Source organism: Periophthalmus magnuspinnatus, chromosome 13 (assembly GCF_009829125.3).
Source record: "Periophthalmus magnuspinnatus isolate fPerMag1 chromosome 13, fPerMag1.2.pri, whole genome shotgun sequence".
Taxonomy (NCBI): domain Eukaryota; kingdom Metazoa; phylum Chordata; class Actinopteri; order Gobiiformes; family Gobiidae; genus Periophthalmus; species Periophthalmus magnuspinnatus.
The window spans coordinates 13,137,241-13,158,734 of record NC_047138.1 but is presented as its reverse complement, the minus strand read 5'-3'; the positions used below and the strand labels follow the sequence as shown (position 1 = coordinate 13,158,734).

The 21,494-nt window shown below is 38.4% G+C and overlaps 2 protein-coding genes and 1 pseudogene across 2 annotated transcripts; 1 reads left to right on the top strand and 2 right to left on the bottom strand.

Moving 5' to 3' along the window:
• Window positions 1–319: 319 nt before the first annotated feature.
• LOC117380044 (protein yippee-like 2) lies at window positions 320–9,071 on the bottom strand (annotated as a pseudogene).
• Window positions 9,072–11,784: 2,713 nt separating this feature from the next.
• Window positions 11,785–17,557, bottom strand: LOC117380043 (lysophospholipase D GDPD1-like). Its single transcript, XM_033976764.2, is given in 12 exon segments — window positions 11,785–12,016; window positions 12,018–12,095; window positions 12,338–12,389; window positions 12,483–12,542; window positions 13,123–13,256; window positions 13,343–13,432; window positions 13,507–13,628; window positions 13,717–13,762; window positions 16,337–16,472; window positions 16,795–16,837; window positions 16,925–17,077; window positions 17,445–17,557. Coding segments are annotated over 11 exon segments (960 nt in total). The 5' UTR covers window positions 17,067–17,077; window positions 17,445–17,557; the 3' UTR covers window positions 11,785–11,959.
• Window positions 17,558–18,068: 511 nt separating this feature from the next.
• On the top strand, window positions 18,069–21,069 carry LOC117380042 (ion channel TACAN-like). Its single transcript, XM_033976763.2, has 12 exons — window positions 18,069–18,199; window positions 18,285–18,403; window positions 18,490–18,606; window positions 18,694–18,753; window positions 18,892–18,987; window positions 19,051–19,140; window positions 19,304–19,369; window positions 19,459–19,520; window positions 19,600–19,692; window positions 20,044–20,108; window positions 20,612–20,680; window positions 20,828–21,069. Exons 1-12 carry the CDS (start codon window positions 18,131–18,133, stop codon window positions 20,939–20,941), a joined length of 1,020 nt encoding a protein of 339 aa, XP_033832654.1. The 5' UTR covers window positions 18,069–18,130; the 3' UTR covers window positions 20,942–21,069.
• Window positions 21,070–21,494: the final 425 nt, after the last annotated feature.

Genomic DNA, 21,494 nt, shown 5'->3' with positions numbered 1-21,494 from the left:
ATTGAGATAAAATGGTGTATGATGAGCTGGAGTGAATCAGTGCCTCACACCCACTCACACTGAATACTGATGGGGCACCGGGCCACAGAGCATCGTCTCATTTTCACTCTCAATTCAACTGATAATGGCCTGTGCTGCGAGCCATACGCTGGCTTTGTCTCTACTAGGACACCAACGTGACCACTTGCGTCACAAAGATACTTGTACATGTCCTATTTCTACTATATCTCCTAAGTTGAGTGGGCCTACATGTGTTCCCAGCACACAATCTCTCCTCACATTCAACCCCCGTTTGTAAAAGCCACAAAGAGACAGATACTTACACTGAGTTGAATAGGTAGGCCCTGCCCTGGCTGCCTTGGAAGGACTGCACAAAGAGAAAGAGAGGGTTATTTCAGGATGAGTTGGTTTATTATTATTATGTTTAGTATGTCAAAATGTCTATAGAATGTCAATTATCACAAGTTGTGCGTATCTTAGAGATAACATTAAACTCTTCATGGGTTTCAAGCCATGGCAGTGGTCCTCCATTGTTATAGCAAAAATGCAGTTCAAATCAATATTATATTTTTTCAATAGGGAAGGATCCTCACAAAATCCTTCAAATCAGGAAGGAATTATGTATAGACATTCCAGCATTTATCCCTCTGATTCTGATGGTTTTGAAGTGCAGTACTATAGGTTTGTTTACATTTTTTGTTACTGAACAAAATTACTTTACATAATTACTTGCAGTGGTGGATGAAGTACTCTATTTTGTTACTTGACTAGAAATACAGATACAGAGGTAAAAAGGTTACTCAAGTAGACGTAAAAGTATCACATGAAAAAATCTACTTAAGTAAAAATATTTAAGTACCCGTTTAAAAAATATACTTTAAGAGTGAAAAGTTGATCATTTGTTTAAGTGTTAAATGTAGTGATACAGATTTTGGTCAATAGTAACACTTGATTTCTTAATTTTTCTCACAAGTTTTGTGTATTTATTTTTGTTTTCTCAAAGCCGAAGCTTGAACTCGAAAACTTTAGTCAGGTTGTTATCATGAGCATGATAAAAAAAACCCTCCTCAAATCATATTAAAAGTACTTTTTACTTTCAGTCCTGTTCTAAAATGTAGTGGAGTAGAAAGTACAGATACTTGCTCTCAAATGTACTGAAGTCAAAGTAAAAAGTATCCACAGTAAATAAAGTGCAGATACCTACAAAATTCTACTTAAGTGCAGTACTTTACTTCTTATATTTGTTACCTTCCACCACTGATGACTTGCCTGCTCCCTACTGAACTGTTACATGTTTATTATGACATTTAGCATGACAAATAATCTTTTTTTCTGCATTTATACAAGAGTTAGGGCTTCAGGTAAAGGCTGTGTGTTTCCAATGACCTGGTGGTTGGCCGGGCTACAGTAACTAATAGAAAGCAGAAGCACGTGGAGGAAACAATAAAGCGTTTGCCTGCTTTGTGCGGCGCTCTTACGACTGGCACCGGGCCTTTGTCAGAAGAGCTGAGCTGTGTTTTCATGATCACGCATGGAAAAAGTGACAGTGCATTCATAATCCAACCAGCTTAGAGCCTAATCCATCCATAGACAATAGTGTGGCAGATGACACGGAGGTACAGGTGCTCATTGTTAGAATATTGTCTTATGTACACTTCTCATTCAAACTCATTCAATCCAAGAGGGCAACATTATACTGCAAAGTGATGTTTTGAAATGTTAGGCGCCTGCTGTAATTAATGACAAGGCAGAGCTATATGGATTTTTAACAGTTGAGATGTGGTAAACAAGAAATGAAAAAGTGATGTGTTGTTTTGTGCCTTTTGTTCAACTTGGCGTGAATTTTATTACTGTGAAGGAACTGTTAAGAATGGGAGTGTAGGTTCAGAGGGGAGTGAACACTTTGACTGCTGTGTACACTCTACAAAGGGGCTGCTGCATGACTGAAAAATAAACACTCACATCAATCAACAGGTTTTTAGCTCTCCCCTTTTTATTCAAATGGACCACCCACATGAGGCCACCTGTGTTTCCTCAGTATTATGGTTTGGTACTTTTTTGGTATTGAAAAAGTCTGTCTACTTCTGTCTACTTAGAACTGTGTTGTGTTTGATTGACCATTGGTAATCCAAACTGTTATTAGTGGCCTACTACTATTAACCAAGAGAAATAAAAATTGAAACCTGTCAACTGGGCAAAATGTTTTAAGGGTGAAAACGTTTCTCCAAATAGTTCAGTGGAGTTGTGAAACTTATTCCAAAAAATCACTGTCTTTTTCACAAAATCAATTTTCTTGCGATAGAACATAATGGGACAAATGAGGGACTACACAGACTACTATTAGTAATAAAATGTAAAAAGAAAATGAATTGTTTTTGAAGCACTCGTGTAATGTCCTGTTTACATCACTTCTTGTCTCTCATGGTGATGGAAACCCAAACCTCCTTAACTACTCCAGTTCTAAGCCACACAACCTGTCTCATACACTCCAGATGTACGCACACTATAGGACCTGTGGTTACCTTAGAGATGAGCTCGTCGTGGTTGGCCAGGTGAGCTCGGCAGTGGATGCAGCTGTAGGTCCGGTGGCAGCTAGGCAGGTAGGCCTGAAAGGTCTTGGAGCGCGTCATTCTGACCATGGGCGGGGTTGGCGGGCGGTGCAAGAAGGGACTGCCAGCCCAGGTCGGCTCACAAGGAAAGCACCGCAACACACAGGTGAGGGCCGTGGTGGGCGCTGGGGCGGGAGGCACACACCTGAGGGGGAGGAAGGAGGGAGAAGAAGGATGAGACAGGGTGGACTTGTGTAACGACTGCAAACTGACACTAGGCCTGCAAACTGAGGAGCAGGTGCTGTCTGATAGGATTAGCACTCCTTCTCGCCAACACTCAGTTTCCCACCTGCATAAACATGGGATATGTTTCGACATCCTTTGTGCTAGGCTAGCTAAAAATAAGTCTTTATTCACATTTCTAGTTTAAGTGCAACTGATTACTGCTTGTCTTCATGGAGATGTTATTGCTTTGCCTGGAATGTTCCACAGTATGACATTAAACTTCTTATTTTGATCTTATCACTGGTGTTTGTATTGCTAAAATTACCTTAGAAACGTGCAACTGTGAATGAGGTTATCTCTCCACAGAACCAGTATGCAACTTGGTCTGGGTCACGTCATGAAGATAGATAAGTGTTAATGCCATACTGTGGAACATTCCAGGCAAAGCAATAACATCTCAATGGAGACATGGATAGAATTATAAAGCAATGCTTATAAGTGCTAGTTATTGGGTTCAACAGTAAAAAACATTTAAATGTGACACTTGCAAAGGCTCTGTCATAGTGATTCATAAATATGCAGAATTTGTTGAGTAACTATTCCATTAAAAGATCCCTGTGGGCCCCCTCTGACTACATACACCATGCTGCCAGCCACAGTAAACAGTCTACTATACTGTATTTACCTCCTTAAAAGCCACACTGTCTTCAAGCTAATGGACTGGCAGCGTGTACCAAAGCAGCTGCACCCTCGCTGCAGGTGCCACCATCAGCTGCCTCCGTTTGCCGTGTCCCACCAGCACAAGCCTTATTGGGAAAACAGAGGAGGCATTGCTCGCTCACATTTAGTATTTAAGTCTAGGAGGCTGCGGGATAATCTGCTTAGACTAGCACAACTGCGAAGCCCGTGCTCTGCTCACTTCACTCCACAACATTGAAATAGACGGAGCCCTTAAAATACTTGTGCACCCTGGTGACTGAGAAGATTAGTGCACTGACCAGGAACCAATCCAAAGTCTCAGTTAGGGCCACACAGGAGAGGGGCATTTGAACCAACACAAACAGTTATTCATCAGTGTGACAACATCAAACTCAGCTGGAGATATTGATCAGTTAAACAGACAAAATATGAAGCAGAGAAGCAGTGGTAAAGCGTAGAAGTTGACCTTATGAATCATGTATGAAGCTGGAACCAAGTAGGAATGACGATTGTGATAAGTGCTAGGTAACTCACCCACAGAGCATATAAAAAACGCAATATACCATCCCAGGTGAACATTAAAAGTGCACTATGTAACTTTTCCAGTACAGAGCTTGTTCTCACGGAGTTGTTAATGCTTTGTCTGGAATGTTGTCAATGAACTGCATTCTTAGTATGAGTGGGGTCACCTCGCTACTACTTGATCTGTATCTATCTCCATGTAGAAGCACTGTGTCGCTTGCTTATCTTCATGGAGATGGATAGGTTTAAAGGCATACTGTGGAACATTCTAGGTAAAGAAGACTGAAGACAAGCAGGTGACGCGCCCTCCAACAGAAGATTTGCATTTCATTTTGTTGATGTGTCACTATGGTAATTATAATACTGGTTATATATAATAGTCGTTTACACATGTATGCATGAAGTATAATATATGTACATGTTTGTTGTACTTAAGTCAATAGAAAGTCATTTAACGTCCATTAACTATCCATATGTTGTGTTTTCTTTGTCTTGTGTGTCTGTGGTGAGCCATCTGGAAAAAACTAATAAAATTGTGAATGGGAGCAGGAGGACAAACAAAAGAGGCCTCTCTGCTCTTCAGTGTCCTGTGATATGATTGTTTGAGAGGCTGATGATAACCGCTCCATCCAGTGCAGGTTGGTTAGGACGAAGGAAAGAGAGAGAGAGGGAGGGGGGCATATAAATAAATGGTGGCAGAGAGACGTGCCTGTTTTCCTCTCCTCTGAATGGCAGCCAGTGGTGTGGTTTTGTGGCACAAAGACACGCTCAGTACAGTTGTCAGATTTGACCCCCTGTCACACACACGCAGACATTTAGCCCAAAGCTCTCCTCACTGTCATTTCAGGGCTTGAAAGGAGGATAAAAATATGTCTTGTTTGTGGTGGCTTTCAGTTAATCTAAATATGATATAAGCCACTGGTGAGAAACACAGTATAAAGCAAATTGATACAAGTCTATTAAATGTTTATGCAACAGCAGAGAAAGGTCAGTAGTTATGTTTGATAATGCTGCAAGATTAAGCCCACCTCAACTCCAACTGTTAATAAAGTGTATTTCCATTTTTTTAAAGATAAATGTGAGATAAGGCCAAAGATAAACAGATATAGTAACAAATGATTAAAGAAGATCAGCTGGTATCCTCTGAGCCAAAGCTGGGTTTGATCTCTGCTACTGTAAGCTAATGTGTGTTTTGAGTGAGATCCACTCTAGGGTCAATGTATAAATGTGATTGTTTTCGGGTGGATGAGGGATCACATCTGGCACGGTCATACTGGCTTGTCAATGCCAGATCTCAGAGGCCACGCCTGGTTAGTACTTGGATGCGAGACTGCAGTGGGGCAGCAATGGCTCTAGCAGAAACTATTGCTGTGTCTTTAGGCAAGACACATCAACCACTTGTATAAATGTGGTGTGAGTGTTGATGTTGGCCAGAGGGACCAATGGTGAAAATTGGCAGCCTTTCTTCCATCAGTCTACCCCAGGGCAGCTGTAGCTGCAATAGCAGCTCACCACCACTGAGCAACAATAATGCACCGTAAAGTGCTTCGGGTGTCTTGAAAGCCACTATATAAATTAAATGTATTACTGCATTATTATTGTTATTATGTCTCTGTCAGCTGTTTAAGCAGCTTGTCAAGTCTGCAAAAAATCACCTCACCTTTTATTATTTGTGACTCACTTGGAGGAGAGAGCATTTACCCCTAAACTAGAAGATCGAGTCTGGGTCAAACCGCTTTTGTAACTATTTGCTTGAAGCACTAAGCTTTTGAGCAACATCTGCACCTGCCATATATGTCTAATTACATTTCTTTATTGCATCATTACAAAAACACAAACTGATGATTCTTTGATTGAATTACCTTGATGGCCTCAGCTACTCACCACAGAAAAACAAAGCTAGCTAATTATTCCTAGTAAATGGGTTCGGAAAATGGTCTAAGAATAAAAGCTCCAGCCTAAGCCCCCAATACATTTAATGACATTAGATTGTAGCTCATCTGAGGCTTTGGCAGCTACATTTGTTTCTTTGTGATGAGAGGGACAGCTGAACCTTTTCAAATGTAAATGTGATTCATGCGGGCGACCTGTCCATTACTCCTGAAGCGGGGGCCAGACACATGAAGTGCTTCCTGAGATACAGAGCTCTGATGGATGCTTACAGCTGTCGGCTGGCGGCTGATGTGTGGATGTATAAACCACAATGATAATGTGTCCTTACCAAATAGACCTGCAATGAAATGCTTTTATATAATCCAAGTAGAGATGTTTCAACAGTATACTTAAGCGTTGTTAGTAGAATGAAGCAATATAAATACATATATCTGTCTCCAATTTAGATCAGGAATCATTTGAAGAAGCAATCTTATTTTAAGACATGCCGCAGCAACTATATGAACTTGTATTTAATTAAGTGGTCAGATTGCATGCGGTTTGTTATGTTGTCACCATCACAGAACATATGTGTATTTATGTATGGCTTCTGTTTTTGTTTTTCAAAGTGTCAATTGTATGCTTGGGTCTTTTTTAATTGAGGGGTCTACAGTTAGAAAAACATTGTGGTTGGCGCAGAATGTGGACTTAAGAGGAACTTTTGTTACTATTTCTTGTGTTAAATGGAAATGACTCAAAGTTTGCTGTGTTTATGTTCAAGAAATTCATGCTGAGCCATTTTATTAAATAAAAGTAAAAATAAATTACACTGAATTTCATTTCTGCCATATCATCCTTAGAATTCAAGGTTACATTTTATACTCTTTCGTAAGTCATAAAATATTAATAGCAAAATAGCCTTTGCCCTAGAAGAGAGCCATACTCATCTTGGTAAATGCAGTTAAAATAATTTCACAGCCATTTTTATTTGAAGTATGATCTTGATGCAAAAAGCCAATTTGGCAACTTTGCAAGTGAAAACGCTTCTCTGACAGAGTAACAAATTCCATGAGTGATTTGCCTGAGAAGTGGGACGTCAGACATCCAAACAGGTCCTTCCTTCAAAACGTGTTATTAGAACTGGCATATCAAGGCCAAGATTGCCTCCGTAGTTGTTAACAAATGCATGACTCCTTTTTCACTTCCTCTCTTTGTCTCCACTTGTTTTTTCCACCGCAGTCTATTCATCCATCCTGATGCGAGCCATCCGAGGACACCAAAAGAGCTCATTCTGGTCATTTCGGGATGCCTACACAAAAGCCTATACGTACGGCCCGTCTCGACCGCCAAAAAGGCCCTTGTATGACAACAAAAAACCTTTGTTATGTAACACACTGATGCTGCTGCTGCTGCCTTTTTCTCCGGACAATGACAGAAAGTGAGAGAAGGTTGGAGGAGATACCAGATGAGATATGGAAGGGGTATAGACCAAACAAGGATTCAACTCAGAGCATTGGATTGGTCCTTGGTTACCTCGACGCCACCTCACTCAGAACTTTGTGTCCTCTCAGTGTTAACATCAAGGCCTTTAGCTCAGCGCGGCAGCATGACATCATTGAGTGAAGAGGCAAGACTCCTCCGCACGTATCCCCCCCTATCAAATCTCCCTGATGAGGTCTTGTCTCACTGCTAAAAGGGGCAGTATAAAATATGGATGATAGTACAGCAAGCGGCAGCAGGATGAGTAATAAGTGAACCGATGATAAGTGAACCCCAATAAGTGAAAGGGTTTAGGTAAAACTCGGAGATCATTTTTACGCTATCATGAAGCATTGTACTCTTTTGACTATCAACAATGTAGAATAAACCAAGTCTAAAACCAGGTAAACAAACTAACAGCCACACAGGTTCAGAGGGTGGAGCTCACATTCAGTACCTCCTTCAATCCATTTAACTATAGCCAGAACTTTTTGACAGTAGCAGTGTTTAAAAACAGAATAATTAATCACTGGATTATTAATTATTATTATTAATCACTCACATTCATACACCAGTGTAAATAGGAGGTGTCTTTGGGCAAGATGGAATCAAACCTCTAACCTTCAGTTTTGCTCTACCATGGTGCCACTTCCAACCAACAAGTTTTTGTTTTTGTTTAAAGTTTGCAAATTGCTCGTGACTCCATCTGCTGGTAGTTATATTTATGTGTTTTGATAATTTGTTGGTCTCTTTTGTCCTGTCAACTCTAGTCTGTGAAACGGTATTCATCTGTCATATGTATAACCATCTAACCAAAGCCACATTGTACAGGTTATGTTTTTGTATACAAGAGAAGGGATCACTTTTCAAGGCCCCCAACTCTCTGACCTATGCCTGGGTATTGACCCACTATGATCAATACCTATCTGCACACACACACTGCAATGGAAATAGATCCAGACTAGGACTAGGCTAGGACTCATCAACAACATAAAAGCCCTCACGTGAACATTAGAGAACACATTTGTGACTTAAATGTTGACTTTGGTAAATCTAGCTTATGAACGGAAAAGTAGACCAGGCAAAAGACCCCTGGTGAGCATGACCATTTTGCAGTCTTTGCTTTTTAAGATAAAAATAAGGTTTTCTGAGTACGTGTAGTCAATGTAATAATACATGTAGTCAGTGTTACTGATTTAAATAAGAGAGGCATTCCTGCAATTGTGTAAACACTAGTTTAATTCTGACTATGTTATAACATGGTACATCTGGTCAATCTATAACATCATTATGATGTGTTTACCTGTGTTACCTCCACCAGTTCCGCTTGTAACACATTTGTGCTCTCCAAGATAAAAGAAAGTGGGACTGAGGAGTGTAGTTATTGGAATGAATCAGGTCACAGGCAGTGGCGCACTTTATCTGGGGCATAACTTCTGCCACCACACAGAGCACAGATGGCGGGGATGCCTCAGCTCAGCAGTGCTTAACTCGTGCACACACTCACACATGCACTGTCGGACACGTAGACCTTTTAAATCACCATATATGTGTAGATACAGGAGAACCAGGTGATGCACCCAGACTTTCTCATCACATGATGTTATTGTAACCCCCAACGATAACGCGCTGACGTGCACCCTGTGTGCGCTATCCTCTGCGTGCGCAAAGTGCGTGCACACAGGGATGATGGCGCATACATGCAGAATCTTCCACCACAAACATAGGTCCTAATAATAACCTACTATAGGAACCACTATGCTGCAGTGTGGCCCGTAGACCTCAGCCACGAGGAGACACGAGTGCAGATATACTCGTCCAACAACAAAGACTTCCATCAGGAAATAATGCTGTAGCCCATGGTTGTTGCCATGTTTATTACGTTGTAATAAACATGGCAACAAGCACCAAGTTAGATGTTGATGATAAAAAGTTGTCATAATTAAAAAAAAAAGCTAACTGCCTTTGGTGACATCCTCTTTGTTTGAATGTTTAAGTGGGATGTAAGCAACATGTAACAATGCGCCAATGCAAATCATCGTTGTTACCTTTGATGGGAAGAAAACTCTGTTCACCACGTAGCCCGAAAACGTCGCACCTCCTCGTTTCCTCGTGGCAGTGCCAATTCTAAAGCTCCTTTCGCATTCCTTCTCGGGATATTTTTCTCTGCTCTTTTCTGGCCCTGGCAAGTCTAGCTCAGACGCAATGTTTTGACGCGCAACGATGCCCAGCAGAGTTTAGAAGAGCAGAGAGACGCAGAGAGGTAATAAAGGCACCAGCCGGGACAAGAGAATTATTGTCACAACTTCCGCCTTTGCAAGAAAGTGCAATGAATTTGTTAATAGATCCGTGATTAAACATGAAACAAAATCCAATTCACAAAATATATTAGATAAAGTGTCACAAAACCATAATCCACAGTCACAATGGGTTTAAATAATTACAGGGTAGTAATGTGAGTCAAAACATAAACGCTTCTAAGGCACATTGAGCTCGTGTGCTACTTGTTGTACACAGCATATAAACATGAAAACTTTATGTTCAGTAAATAACGCAGGCATTTAGTGTTGTATAAAGTGAAATCGCATATTGGACTGTCCCCATTTATATACTGTCTAAGTTTTTTTTTTCCGCAATTAAAATATTAAGCGTCTGCAAGGTTATACCATTTTGGCAATACAAAATCTTTGGCAAAATAACGTGAGCACGGGTAAATGACGGACTCACCAGCCAATCAGCGATTTCGACACGCATAGCAACATTGAGCTGATTGGGTGAAAATACAGACGAGTGACCAATAAATAGCACAGAATTCTCCAGAAAGCACAATAAACAAAGCTAACGTGGTCGCTATTGTTGAAACTGAAAGTGAACGCGCGCATTTTGCACCAGTGACCAGAGTGTAAAACCCCCTAAAACATAATATGATAATGGCAATAAGACAGTTATTACAGAGTAATAACAAAGAGCCAAGCTGTGAACACGTGTGACTATTGATCACCACGCAGCGCCCCCAAGTGTCGGCCGAGCAGTAAAACAAAGAAAGAAGTCAATGAAAAGGACCTATCGTCTACTTTAATTGACAAAATTAACACATACCATTTCAACAGTCATCTTCTGCAAAATATTTGACAACTGTTTGCAGAACAAGTATGTAGACCTCTACACATTTATATTTATTTATTTATATATATATAATATATATATATATATATATATATATATATATATATATATGTGTGTGTGTGTGTGTGTGTGTGTGTGTGTGTATATATATATATATATATACATATACACACACACACATATACACACACATATATACATATATACATATATACATATATATATATATATATATATATATATATAAATAAAATAAACCAACATCAAACAGTCCATTATATGATTATATGAATAACAAAATTTATTTTTTCAAGTATATAAAACACTTTACATTCAGTAGAACTCATTTGCTACACAGCACATTTGGATAAAATATATAGTCTCAATTTTTCAGAAATCAGCTCTGTTGAATTAACACATTAATTTATAAAATACCACAAACAAGTTGTTAATTTTGTGCAAATATTGGTTGATTTACTTGAAATGAACAGACTATTCAATGAACAAACACATTTTACAAACTGTAGAAGGGACACATGACATTGATTTAGTTCAATACTGACACCTTAACAGATATCTGTGTAATCCCTCAGTCGTCCAGGTCTGATCCATAGTAAAAGAAAAATAAAATCTGTCAACCAATCAAAACATCCTCACTCCTACAACGTTTTGTGCAGTTGACAGATTTTATTATTCTTTTACTATAGACACCCTAACAGGCTAATTCACAAATACTTTAAACTCCAATACGCTCCTTTCTAGAGATACTTAAAAAAAAATTGGAAGATAAACAAAACAAAGTAACTTCAGTAGGATATTTCTTACATCTCCATTCAAGTACAAGTGGCAGCAGTGAAAGGTACATAAAGTTGTCTGATGGGGGTATGCCACCTTCCTGTCTCCATGGGAATGTATTGTCTGCAGTGTTCCACAGTATGTAATTAAACCTACCATCTTGTATTTACTCAGTTACAAATGATTACATTTCTCAAAAACATGCATTCGTACTTCAATAATTTCTCATTCAATAAATCTTGCCTTCCTGATCTGTAACTTGCAATACATCAATCAACATTCCAGACTAAATATTAACATCTCCATGGAGACAAACGGGTTGCAGACTCTCCAGAAAAGCTATATGGTGCACCTTTAAGTTATTTTTTTTTTTTAAACTACAAATATTAAATTTAATAATGACGCATATTCAAAAGTGCACAGAACACACCAAAATGTAATGAAATAGTTTAAAATGAAAATGTAAGAGTGGCTGTAAAGCAAACACCCACTAGTATTAAAAATAAACTCGTTAAAGTTATTAAAGTAATAACCCCGGTCAGGTTGGTCACATTGACACTAAGGCGAGCAGTAAATTGCTGGAATGCATGCAGGACAAATACTGTAGGTGTGGTAGTTTAAGGGTCTGGCGTGGTAGGCCCGCCAGTCTGAAGGATAATTAGTGGAGCTTTGAGGTAGCTCTTGGCAGCAGGTCATTCAGGTTTTGAAATGCCATTCTTGTCCATGAAGTCTCTAAGTCGTGTGGGAAAAATCTGTCATAACCCCGGTGGCTCCTAAGTCAAATGCCCTCTGAAAGTCCTCCTCATCATTCAGCACCCAGATGTACACCTGAAACCAGATACACAACACACAAAGACTTGTGTTTGGACCTCTGTCGCCTATTTCTGAACATGAGAGCCTTGTACATTTTTAACATGAGACAGTTCAATGTAGGTCAGAGAAAAGCTAAACAAACCCTGTTATTCCCAGAAATAAAACACATAAGGAATATGCCAATCCCATAAGCACCCTATTACACTAGCACATCAATGTCGAGAGTTTTATTGTAACAATAAAAATATGTTGTGTACCTGTATTCCTCTTGCAGTCAAATGATTAAACAGGGCTTTTCTCATCAGCAAGCTAAAAGAGGAGAGGTGATAAAAGGTAAGTAAAGCAAAAAAGGTAAACGTGCATGCGAATCAATATACAATAACAGTAAGTTTGTGAACTCACGTATCGGCTAACCAGATGATGAATCTCTGACTTCGGGTTAAGCCACTGGGATCCTTCATCCTGAACAATTTAAAATGCTAATATGAGCTCATTAAGACACACTTCACATTCAGTCAATATTATTGTCGGTTTCTTTTAATATACTGGAATTTTCAGTTGGTTCTTTGTATTTTCTATCCTGTAGTTTAAATAATTATCCACTACAATTCGTAGCCATCTTACTTTGGCATTTTAAACCCATAATAAAACACTGCAAAATATATTGTGTGTATTTATATCATCCCAGTGATTGTTTTGTAAAATAGTAACAGCATCAATTTATACTGGGAACATTCTGCTTTGTTATTAATCTGGGCCAGTATTATAGCTTAATCCAGTGAAAAAGTCTGGCTAAAACCTTTCATACTGCGGCGCATAGAACTCTTTTTGTATTGTATTGTATTTTATATTGTATTTGTATTTTTGTATTGGGGCTGTTGTAAATGTGCTTGTAACCCATTATATGGAATATACGAATACAAGAATGTCCTTAGGTGTGTTCGGACTCTCACCTCTGGCTTAGTAACGTGTAATATACAGGAGTATCAGCAGTATTTTATTGACAAGTTTATATAACTTTTGTGTGACTCCTGTAACTTACTTGGTGAGAATGGAAGGCATGGGGATCTCTAGGAACTGTTCTTTGAGTGGAACAAAAGGTAGAAGGCCTGTGTAAAAAAGCCCTAACAGCTGCAGCACTCTTGGCAGACTAAACAACACTGGGATACGTGGGTTCTGCAAAACACAGCACAAATGGAACAATATTTCAGTATCATTTTAAATGTTTTGATTTTAAACTATCATTGAGGGTATATACATACCTCTTTGTAACACTTTTTAACAACTTGGTTACTGGCATTTCCCCAAACAGTTAGATTCTCTCTGTCATACTTGATTACAAGATCAGAAACCTGCAAGTCATCAGTTTAATCACATTATTCTCATATTATATATTTATAAACATGATTTGTTTAGCCACAGTCACCTTCTTAATGAGAAGGTCATTGTTAGCCTTGATGTCAATGTTAACTGGAGTATCAGGAAAGGCATCAAAAATATCTTGAAGAAGAGGGATCCTTTTGTCATCTCCTCCGGCACAATAACACTCTAAAACATAAAGAAAAGAACAGAGCACAGAGGCTATATAGTAAGTCATACACAATTGATGTTATCTCACTAAAGGCCATGTGCTCACCTCTTTGAAATGTGACGTCCAATTTGCAGAAGTATGGGGGCAGCTCCTGAATGAATAAATAAGTGGTAAGAAATTGGATGTGTGTTTAGTCCATTCTGTGTTATTCTGACAAAGTAACAGGATAGTTTTGTGGTCTATATAGATTCACCATTTTCATTGTGCAGTACATGCACGTTGGTTGAGTTCCCTCTAAACTGCGCGCGTGCGCAATTGCGCACTGCTGACACGGTCTCCGCGCACAGAAAATCTGCGCTGCGCACAAAAAAAATCGAACCGGAATTGAAAATACAATAAACACACAACAATTCATTCTGCGCTATTTTTCAATGTGAGTCAGTGAGTGTGACCGGGACGAGCTGCTCCAGGCAATTATGTGATTCACAGACGTATCTGCGCAGCTTATCAACGTCATTGACAGGCGTCCTCATGCGCCGCTATTAGTGTTTTAGCCGACGTGGCCGACGTGGAGTGAAGACTCCTAATGATGCTAAGTGTTTAACCCCGTAACGTTCCGACGGCCCGCCCTCGGGCGCACTGTTACGCACTGTTTTGTAGCAGTTTTGCGTTCTAAACATGACGAAACGGACAAAACAAAGGAAGTACGCGACCGAGGACACTGTGGATGTTTGTACAAGTGAAACTAGAGGCATCTCGGAGCCGGAGCGGTTCGTGGAACCGAGTGAAGATCTCATGGTGGACTCAGGAGCAGAGGACCTTATGTTTTGATGGACTGGATGCTGTTCCTGATCGGTAAGCGTGGTTTATTCTTATTGACTTAATTGTGGGTCAAATATATCATGCGTATCATGTACAGTGTTTTTTTTTAGTTTCCAGTGTGTGTTTGTTTACATTTTCAAGTGTGTGTGTTTGTTCACTGTTTGCAGTGTGTGGTTTAAATTTATATTTATTTTGACCCATACCGCTCGTTTTGACTATATTTTATATCCAAATATACATTTTATATTGTGTTTTGATATGATATATAAATGTACAGTAATAGAGCAGCTGGGTGTGCAGATACAGATTCTTCTCTGTGTGTATTGGTCATTGAATACTGTCACTAGTTTATGAGTTGTATTATGAGTATAAGCCATTGTGTGAAGGTTTTGCTTGATTTTTAGAAGTCAGAGCTTTATCATAAAAATGTTAAGTGTGTTTTCAGCATTGGAGTTTACAGTTGGTTTGGTTTGGCTCATGTTTTCCCATAGTTCAAATTAAATATTTATACTTTCAATAGCATTAACATGCTACACAGTTCATGAGCAAGATTTTTTGTCATTTTCATTGTATAAGTGGCTAAAGAACTTAATTAAAAGTCTTACAATAGAAATGTAAATGCAGTAATTTGATTCTTTTAATAAACCATTTAACTTGGATGGATGTGATGCAGCATGACCACAGCGCACAGGTCTGATGTTGCTCAGTGGTCCATGGGACCGCTCAGGGAGTTTGTGTGTTTGCTCAGACTCGTGAAAAATTAGAGGGAACATTGGTTGAGAGACATGCAAACGTCTTAACAGCAATTACATTCTTTGATTTAAGAATTGCTTTTCTGTGTATAAATTGTCGAGCATTAAAAACTGTTGTTTACATTATTTGTTTAAGGTAGAGGTGGAGACTTGGACCCGAGTCCGACATGAGTCACTATTTTAATGACTTGAGACTCGACTTGATAAAACTGACTAAGACTTGGGACTTGACCTGAGCCCTGTGATTTGAGATGACTTGATAATTCTCCTAAAAAAATAGGTTTTTAGAAATTACTTTTCTCTGTGCAGTTCATTCTGCGCTTAGTTTTAAAAGGAACAAACTGGTTGCATGCATTTGTTACAAGGGATAATACTGATAATCAGAATAGGGGCGACAGTAGCTCAGTTGGTAGAGTGTTTGTCCACTGATCCGAAGGTTGGCGGTTCAAATCCCAAAGCGCTTTGAGTGCCTTAAAGGTGGAAAAGTGCTATAGAAAAATGTGACCATTTACTGTGATATCTTATCTACAAATGCCTCATGATAATACTGAGGCTGTCATAATAATTGGATTATGAACTCCCGTACTTAAATGCATTTTAAAAACAAAGGGAACATCATAGACCATGATCGTTTGTTCCATTTCAGTGCAGACTACATGAAGAAATAACTTATTAGCCACAAGTCTTAATTCTAATATGACAGTAATGATTCATACTTCACACTTTTTAAAAGGAAAAAATAGTATATCCTCAATTCTGTTAGCCTCTCCCAAATATTTCAATAAATATCATACTGTGAGATTTGTTTCATCATCTTACTAACATCTTACTTTTTTAAGTAGCACAATTTAGTTTAAAAAGCAGATGAATTGCAAAAATAAGAGCTCTATTTGGAACTTCAGTTTAAAGACTTGAAATGACTTGAAGCGTAAAGCAGAGGACTTGGGCTCAACTTGGATTTGTGGGCCACTCACTCGGAGCTCGATTTGGACTTGCCTGTCTGTGACTTAGGACTTGACTCAGAGACCAAAGACTTGAGATTTACCTGAGACTTGCAAAACAAGGACTTGGTCCAACCTCTGGTCTAAGGTGTAATCTAACTAGGTCAAAGGGTAAGGACACTAAACAACAAAAAAATACATGGTTCTTACATTGTATGCCATGTCAGAGATGTAGGCATTGATGCCAGTAGCCCTCCGAAGGTTTGCATCATGTGACACCACGACCTGTTCATCTTTAGTCAGGTGACAGTCCAACTCCAGCATATCTGTGCCAACATCCACAGCACTGCACAAAAATATTAATTTAAAGTATGGTATAATGTAGTAATTTTTTGTCTTATTTTAGTGTAGCTGCTTTTGAAAGAAGAAAATATGTATCTATTGACCCAGGTATCTGATTTCCATTTGAAAAGTGTTTTAGACATTATTGCAACACATTAAACTCAATAGTCAACCAGGGGTCCAACTAACCGCACAAAAATAATAAGATTATGTCACAATCTAAACATGCTGTAGATCAGATGACAGGTCTCATCTACCAATCATAGGAACAAACACATGGTAAAACCACAGGCGCGCATAGTAGTAGTAGTTTAATGCTTACTTACTGCTTAAAAGCTGCCATGGTGTTTTCAAGATTTTCCCCTGCTCCTGTTATTAAAGAACAAATAATTAGATTAGAATCTACAATACGGACGCATGTTTTTGCAGTAATACAACCACTAGGATAGACCAAACCTCCTCGATGGGAGATGTGCCGGCTGAGGAAAAGCTCTCGTTTCCTCCGGTGTAAGAGGTTGGGGCATTTCAAAAGTAGCGCAGAGGTGAGCACATAGCCAGTTACAGTGGACAGGACGTAGACAGCAGCACACATTTCCATAAAACTAGAATCTATGTGAAGTATGGACACACTGGTTACATGACAGAATGGGAGAGATAAATAGACATACGGGCATATAAAAAAGAAACATCTGTATGCAGCAAATTGGGTATGTACGTCCATAAACTAGAGTAGACTAAAATATGTTTGATCACGTGCAAAGGATTGAGTTTAGCCATTTAGTTCGAGTTGATGTCTCCACTCCAGCCATTGTCCAACACTAAACTAGACAAAGGGAGGTCTAGTCACGGTTTGGTTATACGAACATCAAAATCGTTCTGGTGGATATCACGAGCATGTAAAGGCTTTTTCTGTCTTCTGAGCCGCTTACATTTACTGGAAGCAGAGATATTCGATCATGTCTTGCTAGGGACTTACCTCGGCGTTAACGTTGTCTGTCTCTTGTTGGTCAATGTGAGAAATGTGAAAGTATTTCTAGAAGAAGACAGCATTCGATCTAAGTCTGCAGCTCTCAGCTGTGTGACCAAACAGTAGCCGGTTGTCTTACAAGTGCGCATGCGCTAACATGCCGTGCCAATAATAAACATCCGCTATAGGCAATTTCAAAATAAAATACGTGAAACGTCGTGTGTTGTAGTGTTGTGCCTATATTATGTATCATTTGCTGCTACGTCTTGGTTATGAACAGGAACGTAATGACAAAAAGTAAAAACTACTAGCTTCTTCCCTTATCTTCCCTTATACAGTTAATTTCCCATACACCCACCAGATGGTGCTCTATAGCCTGTTTTTCTAGCATAAAACGATACAGTCTATAGTCTGTAGCGCTGAGACAAGGTAAACCTAATGAACCTAATCTAGTCTAATTAATGTTGTCTATTTCCAAAAAAAATGACCATTTCTCGCTTTAGAGTTAAAGCGTATGAAGTGAGTATATTTTGTTTTAGGGCAGAGCAATGTCCAAGACAAGTCTAGCAGAGTATCGGTCAAAGTTCATGTTCAATAAACTGATGAAATTTCACACACCCTTCAAACTACAAAGACACAGGTGTGTACATGTCCTCCGTGTTTTAAAACAATTACCTTCAAAAATCTTTAGAGAAATGTCCCAGGACCTTGCAAATGTGTTGGAAGAATGGACAAGTTTAGAGGAAGAATTCCAGCAGTTTCAGGTAGGTCACAAATTTGGCCATGGGCCTTATATGTATAGATGCATATGATGCATTTTCCTCACTATCTCTGTTTTAATGTACTCAGGAGGCACACAAATTATATCTGCAAAAATTGGATGAAATTTCAAAGCTGCAAAATAATTGTTCTTCCACAATTTCTCATCATCGTAAAAGACTAGATGAGCTGTCTCACCAAGTGAAAAGGTTATCTTTGAGCTTTTCTTTGACATGTTCCTGCCATCATCAGTTGTCGTGACTTTAAAAGATTTAAAACTATTTCTGTACATTAGATTTAATAATGTATTATCACCAGAAGACTCAAACACAGTGGATGCAATAAAAGAGAAAATTAAAACACGACCAAATGTTTTATCTGAAATGGAGGCTTTCCTTCCTAAGAAAAATGGGCAAGTAGAGTTATTTGCGAGCGTATTTATATTTCTAATGTTGATGTGAACTCAACAGTCTGCAACTAAAAATAACACATTTTGCAGCCTTTATCTCAGCCTGGTTCTCGGGAGTGTCAATATCACCCTCTTCAGCAAACAGTCAAAGTAAGTAAAGATGCTCCAAGTAATTACAGAGTTCTGTCTAACTGAATGTTTTGCTTGTACATTACGTCTAAAATGCTACTCATGTAATAATAGCACTTATGCTCTCACTGACTTTCAAAGTTCTGATGTTCTTGACAGATTTGCCTACAAAGATGAATATGAGAGATTCAAGCTGTATCTCACAGTTCTCCTCCTGCTGCTGTCCTTCACATGCTACTTCTTTGTCAGCTACAGGTAACTTTGCACAATATTTTCAAAGTATCCAATATGACCAACACATTTTTCCTTTGGCTACAGATTTGTTGATGCAATACTAAACTTCTTGTTGGTGTGGTATTATTGCACATTAACCATCAGGGAAAGCATCCTCATCACCAACGGTTCCAGGTAAGACAAAAAATTTTATAAAAAAAAAAAAGAAAAATACAAATATTTTAAGTATAATAACATTTTCAAATATGAACATGCAAGCATCATGTATCAGAGAACAGTGAACTGTATTATATGCCTTAGGCCCCTAACAGGCCTATATCATTTTTTGTATTTATAGAATTAAAGGCTGGTGGGTTTTCCATCACTACATATCAGCGTTTCTTTCTGGAGTCATGCTGACATGGTATAAGTTTAGTATGTTGTACTACTATGTTGTAATTACAACAACTTCACTTCATTACCACATTTCTTTTCTTTTTTCCTTCCCAAAAGGCCAGATGGCAAACTCTACATGGTGTTTAGGAACCAGTTTCTTGCTTATTCCTTGTATCAAAGTAAGTCTAGAGAAACACATTTATACAATTTTTCCAGAATGAAGATGTTTTGAACATTCCTTTTCTGTCAACCTCCCAGGCTTTGTTCAGTGTCTGCAGTGCTATTATCAGAGTGGATGTCTGTATCGACTTAAGGCCCTGGGAGAAAGACATAACATGGATTTGACTGTGGGTAAGGAAAGCCCAAGGACACGGCATGGTAGCTGATGCATGTATGTAAAATTACAGTGATCATAACCAGAAAAAAAAACAAAAAACAAAACTAATTACAAACACTCATGTCATTTTAGCTGAGTAGATTATTTGGGTGATCCTACTTTTTTTGTATGATTCATGATAGTCATACTTTTTTATTTGATGCTTTTTTGTAAGATTGATTTACTTAAAATGTTAAGTCAGTCCTTGCACTTGAGTACATTTGTAGTCATGTAACTGTATCTTTACTTAAGTACAAATTTTCAGTACTCTTTCCACTGGTCATAACAATGGTAAAGCGTTGTAATGTATCTGTGTTTTGTTATAGAGGGTTTTCAGTCCTGGATGTGGAAAGGACTGACGTTTCTTTTGCCCTTCCTGTTTTTTGGTCATGTGAGTACAGTCTTAACCATTGCATTTCTGCTTGGTTGCTTACAGATGTTTTAGTCATGGCTAGATTAAGCAGTGTTTTTGCTAAATCATGATAAGAAATGCTGTTGTCATTGTAAGCCCAATGACTCAGCAAAAGTAAATCTTTTTGTCATGTTCTGTTCAGAGTGTATTTTGAAATACACTCTGAAAGAATGTTCGTTCTGGTGTTACACATTAAGAAACTTTAGGCAAAGTTGAAGAACAAGGTGTTTTATGACCCTCTCAGAGTGGGGGGGTCACACATTCCTGAGATGTGGCTTTAACCAAAATGACCAGAACATAGCTGTTATCTTATTGTCCACAGTCCTTATAATCTCCCACGTTGGTCCTGATGATCCCCCATGCATTCCGTATACACTGTTGGGCACATGTTATTTGCATGAGTAAATCAAGATTCCAATTTGGAGTAGTGCTGCACTGCTAAAATATAATATCTTACAACTCTTATGTCTTTTTTATTTCAGTTTTGGCAACTCTTCAATAGCATTTCTCTTTTTAACATGGCTCAGCTCCCAGATTGTAAAGAAGGACAGGTCAGTGGGCTCACTGTTTTCCTTACCCAACCTAGTTTTACAAGAATTTACAGTTTATATCAGTTAATATTATTACAGTCTATATCAGTGTATATATGTATCAAATATTGTACATCTAAATGGCTAATTATCCTCCATCAATTCCAGGTGATGTTGTGTGGTCTTTGCTTCCTTATTTTGTTCTTGGGAAACTTCTTAACTACTGTTGCTGTGGTTCGTCAGAAGATGAAGAGCAGAAATCAAAAAGCAAAGAAGCATTAAAAATTACATTACAAAGTCTTGACATTTGTTATCTTAAGTCTACAGAGATTGTCAACTTTGCTGAATCATTAAAGTACTTTATATATTATTCTCTAAAATAGTACAATTAAAATACAATGAACCAGGTTTATGAGCTGTAAGTAGTACAACTTGAATGAACTTAATAAAATGAGTACCATTTCCACATTCATCCCTATGCTGCACTTGATTTTATTATATCCTACTCTGCCCATTATCCCACCAGTTGTATATTTTAGTAGAAAGCATATTTTTTATTCAAATTTGCCAAATAAGGTACAGTGGAATCTTGAATCCAGGTATTATTTTCAATGTTTAGCAGTGAAAATAATACCTGGAATTGCCCCCAAGTAATACAGTTAGTTATTGTAGACTTGTACTTTGTACAAGTCTATAATAGTCTGTACTTTGTACAAGTCTATAATGTATAAAAAAAAAAAAAAAACCCAAAACTTTTTTGAGTTGTTTTTCCAAAATGAAGAATTATAGGAATTTATTGGAAGTGTCCTTGGCATGAGGAAAATAAACTCATTTA